Source organism: Eurytemora carolleeae, unplaced genomic scaffold, assembly GCF_000591075.1.
Source record: "Eurytemora carolleeae unplaced genomic scaffold, Eaff_2.0 scaffold2, whole genome shotgun sequence".
In the NCBI taxonomy this organism is placed as follows: domain Eukaryota; kingdom Metazoa; phylum Arthropoda; class Copepoda; order Calanoida; family Temoridae; genus Eurytemora; species Eurytemora carolleeae.
In genome coordinates this window covers 62998-68573 of record NW_019396051.1, presented here as the reverse complement: position 1 = coordinate 68573, position 5576 = coordinate 62998, and the positions used below count along the sequence as shown (strand labels likewise).

General features: G+C 34.5%; 1 protein-coding gene across 1 annotated transcript; it reads right to left on the bottom strand.

Annotated features, from left to right (window-relative positions):
- Positions 1-236: 236 nt before the first annotated feature.
- On the bottom strand, positions 237-4442 carry LOC111704758 (techylectin-5B). Its single transcript, XM_023477095.1, has 3 exons — positions 3666-4442; positions 1349-1467; positions 237-765 (listed from the first exon to the last, which is right to left on the bottom strand). Exons 1-3 carry the CDS (start codon positions 4440-4442, stop codon positions 483-485), a joined length of 1179 nt encoding a protein of 392 aa, XP_023332863.1. The 3' UTR covers positions 237-482.
- Positions 4443-5576: the final 1134 nt, after the last annotated feature.

The following is a 5576-nucleotide window of genomic DNA, read 5'->3' as shown; positions in this document are numbered from 1 at the left end:
TAAAAGATATCATTGCGAAATATTAACTATGTATTACGGGAAGGGGGGAGGGGGGCATGGGAAAACAGGGCTAATACATTTACCATCAATTCTTTACTTATTTTCTCTTTCTTCGACCTGTTAGAGGTGATGCAAGATCTTAATTTTTATTTTCTAAAAGTCCTACAGGAAATCTTGCTATTGATTCCTATATACGCACCATTTAGATCCCTAGAAATTGAGTTTTAAAACGTCTATTAACAAACGAATGCAATTTTTATTAATTCAGATGTATATTGTGTATTCTCAACCAAAAAAATACTTCATGATAATTAAAAACAAATAGAGATTTACAAATGTAACTGAAGTCATATTGTTAATGGAAAGTACAACTGAAGTATAAAGCTAACAGTCTCTTCTGTTTTTCATAGTTCTCTTTGCATGCCCACACAACCCCCCTTCTACTTGACATAGTTGTGTTACATGCACTGAACACATTAATATCAAAGTTCTGAGCGGTTTTTTCTCCGACTAGGGTTGGTTAACGTGTTTGTTGATGAGAGGAGTTCGGATACATCATATTTGCCATCCATCCTCCTACTCTCTCTACTCTGCCTTGGTTTCTCCTCCATATACTCAGCCCCGCTTCCCTCCTCCTCCTCTTCGCTCCGACTCGTCTTTCTCCGTCCGTCTTTATCCACAGGGACGGAGAGAATATAGTTCCCGTATCCTACATCAATAGGTCCGTTGATCTGAGGTCGGAGCTTCATTACTGTTTTCTTTAAGCTGAAAGTAATCAAAAATAATGCTAAATTATATATAACATTTTCTAAGTTGCCTTTGTAAAATTATAGTGCACAAATAATATGTACATTTTTTAAGCTTCTAGAAATACATAAAAAGTAACGAGGGAATAAAATATTGATTAATATTTTATATTGGGATACATAAAGCTGCTTGGGGGGAAAAAATACAATTTCAAACCGTTAACCCCCTGGTTATTAGGGTTAATGGATATGTAAGTTCCCATACCGAATTATGTGAATAAAAGTGTTTGAAAAAGGTCGTGGTCCGCTATTTTGTGGGAGTTTCTAATACTGTTTAATAATGCTGAGATGTCTTATATGTATTTAAAACTAAACTTATATAGGACATAGCTCGGTTAATTATTATCTATTATTTTCTTGTAGGCTAAAAGTGTTGCCAAGTTTTATAAAAGTAAACTTTTACAAAATACAGTTTTGAAATCTTGGAAGTTCACAGTAATTGTGTGTTGCCTTTTAAAAGTCCTAAATCCTGAAAAAATAAACCAAGCTATGTCCCATCACTTGGTATATGTATAGAACGAAGAGGATTTAGGTTGTAATACCTGTAGTTGTATCCGGTCCAGGTATACCAGTTTATCCCATCAGCAAAGGATCGATGGGATCCTCCCAAATACCAACCGTTCAGGTTCGCATCATGACAGTTACCATACCACCAACCACCCTGGGATATTTAAAACTTAAAATATTTTAGGGTGGCTTTGCACTCATAGAACTAATGAGAGGAGGAAATGTTTTGTTTGCATTCTGCTATGACGTATGAGGGTTTTATCGTAAACAACCTACATTTCATAAACAGTAATTGCTCAGGTCCAACTAAGTAGCTTCTCCATTTTTTTCGAATTAATTTGGACCCGTAAAGACCTTACTATCCTCAAGCTGTCAAAAATTATAAACCATGGAAACTTTCGGATATTAACGCGAAACCTTTCTCAACCGAATTAAGAAAACCTTTTTCAAAACCAAGCTCTAAACAGCTTCAGGGAAATAAGGTTTTTCCGGGTCTAAATTGGAAACCCTAGTTACTGCCAACCTACACTGCTCAGGAACACTTAGACTTGCTTATAAACAATAAAACTAGTTTCTAAAATGTCAGCAAAATATAAATCTATCCCTCTGTCCTTGGTTAATTACATGGTGTCCCACGAAACATGACAGTAGGAAGACGATATGAAAGTCGTCTTAGAACTATGAATTTATTTGTGACACGTGTCGTCAATCTACTTTTAATCTATGATTCTTGATACAATAACCACAAAATTCTCCTATTCCTGCCATTTCCAAAATGTGATCTGCCTTTTTTGTTTTGTCAATATTACCGGAGATATTAAGAATTTCGTTCATATTTTACTTAGATTAAGTAAAACCAAAATTGTCGAAATTTGAACGAAATTCTTCATATTTCCGGTAATATTGAAAAAAAGGCAGACCACATTTTGGAAATGTCAAAACACGGGGTGTTTTATGATAATTAACTCGAGAATTTTACTTCTAAAATTAGGTTTACGAATAAAGGCAGCAAACCGTTTCAAAGACCAAAGACGCCAATCAATTTGTCTTGCAACTTTCATGTTTCGTGGGACACTCTGTATTTTCATTAAGATAGTTTAACATATTTAAGCATTTCCAGTTAATTTCATGTGACTTTTCAGTTCACAATGACTTTCGTAATTATGTTAATTAAAATTAAAACCAGAAGCTGAAATTGTAAAATTTAGAAAAATATATCTAAAGAACTGAAACATTTAAATTGTTTTTGGGTCATAATTAAATTTTTTTTTTAAAAACAAGAGAAGATAAGGGTTGAAATATATTTTCCTACAACTGTAACTTTTTGCAACTAAATGTCGCCTGAGATTTTGTAATTTGTTTCGGATTTTTTTTAAAATATGCCCTGAGCTGGGAACTTATGTGTTGTATACCCATAATCTTTAGATTAAACTAATCTGTAGATTAAATCAATCAGTAGATTAAATTAATCTGTAGATTAACAAAAGATAAAGATCAAGCATTGATCACAATACAAGAGTTCCCTGCTCTTATACATACAGGGTGTCTCACGAAACATGACAGTTGGTGAATGTCTTCTTCCAAGATTTCTATATTAAGTTATTTGATACCAAAGAACACGACATCCATATCATAATAAAACTGATTTCAAAGTTAATATATTTGAGTAAAATCAACGAAATTAACAGAAAAAAGTGTTTAATATCCAATACAGTATATGGAAAAAGACATTCAAAACTATTCACCAACTGTCATGTTTTGTGGAACACCCTTTATATCGATGAAATCACTTCCAAATTACGAAATCCTCAGAGATATTTCCAATTAAAAGAAGAAGAAAAACGACATTTATTCTATACTTTTCTGATGACTTATGCATTTACAAAGGGTGTCCCACGAAACATGACAGTATGCAAGAGGACTTGAATGTCGTCTTGATTTTTGATATAATTTGCTGTGTTTATTTGTCAACCTAATTTTAGAAGTAAATTTCTAGAGATAATAATCACAAAATTCCCCTAGTCCTGCCATTTCCAAAATGTGGTCTGCCTTTTTTTGTGCTTTCAATATTGCCCGACATATAAAGAATTTCGTTCAGATTTCGACAATTTTGCTTTTATTTAACAAAATTGAAATCTGAACCAAACTCTTTATATCTCCGGTAATATTGAAAGCACAAAAAACGCAGACCACTTTTTGGAAGTGCCAGGACTAGGAGAATTATGTAATAATTGTTTCAAGAATCATACATGTTAAAGTAGATAGAAGACTAAATGTCACAAATAAATTCATATATCAAAGACGACTTTCAAGTCGTCTTGCTATTGTCATGTTTCGTGGGACACCCTGTACCTTATACAATCTAGCACAACTTCTCTCGGAGAACTCCCCATCCCTGTTATCGTTGTCCACGTCGAAGGTTGAGAAGGGTAGACCGTTGTGGCTGTACATGGAGTCACCGGCGTTCCCGTAGTACAGGTTCTGATGATAGAGACGGAACGCGTCTCTCTCGCTTCCCATCCTGAAGGATCTGTATCTTGCAAACCTTCTGTTCCCGGACCAATCCTCCAGATCTATCGACAACTCGTAGAAGGTGGAATTATCCAGGTTTGTGAGCGCCCAGATAAGAATGTTTCCAAGCCAAAACTCTCGATCAAAGTCTCCGAACCCTACCTTGTAATCCTCCCATCCCCGCATAAAGTTCTCATGAGGTTCAACATCATCTCTCACCTGGAAAACCATCCAACCTCCCCCTTCAGTCTCTAGATCACAGTATACCTTCCAGGGACCCTGAGCAAGGTTTGCAGGATGGATGAGATAAACCCCTGACTTGGTTGCGCCTTGAGTTGCTTGAATATCATGACAGGACAACCCAACGTGAAATGTTTTCGTAAAATCATAGGTTTTCCTCGTTTTCTCTCCAGTAGGTTCATGGAGAGGAAACGATAGTTCTCCGTCTCTTAAATTAAACCCGGAGAGAAGAGAATCCGTCCTGTCGATTTGTTTTGAATCCCTTGAACCAGGGATGTGATTGGGTTCACGAATCTCTGTATATTTTTTAATACTTTGATCTTCGGAATCTTCAGGTTGTACGTTGGAGCTCTCCTCTCCAACCAAACCCTGAAACATTTAGCATGTTTTTTACGCCAACGAACAAACAACTTTTTCGGATAAATGTCCAACGTAATACACAGATAGCTCATGGATAAGATAAGAGAGGTTGTATAGTCGTGATATCCTAAAGATTTTATGTAATGTGTATCTTAGTACTTCTAAGATGAGGAATGAGGAATGAAAAATGAGGAATGAGGAATGAAGCAGTAAGAGATAAAGAAATCTTCTCATTTTTTAACTTTCTCCGCCATAGAACTGAGTCTAGCTCTCCTGTAGGATCAGGAAACCATGAGAAACTGATAAATATCTAACACTGGTGGAGAATGTGTCGCAACTAAATATAAAATCTTTCATGAGTTCTCCAGCCAACACACAATTATAATCTACAAATCATCGTTGAACGGTTAGTCTGTCTCATATATCTTAAAATAAATATATTGCAGTTAAAATATAAACTTTTAACTCTAAATTTAGAAACGTAACCTACTCCTCAAAATAACGTCAATCATGCCAAATAACGTTCCCGTACGTTAAATAACGTTAATTTCAGGGCACATTAACGTCAAACTCTAGCGTTACAATAACGTTTTTACATTACGTAATTTAATGATACACATAATATTTATGTTCCCAAATGTTCATTAATGTTATTGAAAGGTAACATTTTAAACATATTCGCCTTCTAAAACTAAAATGCTATAGGGAGATAATTTTATGTTTATATGTTAAATAAATTTATTTATTACTATCTTAGAAATTAACAGTTTATTGAGTAAATAATCTGAAGATTACACACACCATAGAAATTGTTAAATGTGTTAAATCATTCATTTATAACAATATCGTGACGAAAACAAATTTCTCAGATTCTATGTCGAATTGAAAAGTCTTTAAGAATATTATGTGAACACCATAATTTACGAACGAACCGACCATCCTTTTAAACGTAATGATTTCGAACAAACTAAATAACAGATCAAAGTTTAAAAAATGTGCCGAGCTTTTCTGAAAATAATCTGACAGAACTGAAGATGTGTTGATTGAACCCAAGTTTAGTTTAGTATGAAATATATATTAAAGAGAAATTTGACCATGTGGTGAAAATGCTAAGGGGCATGAGAACAAAGGGATACAGAAGATCATTATTTT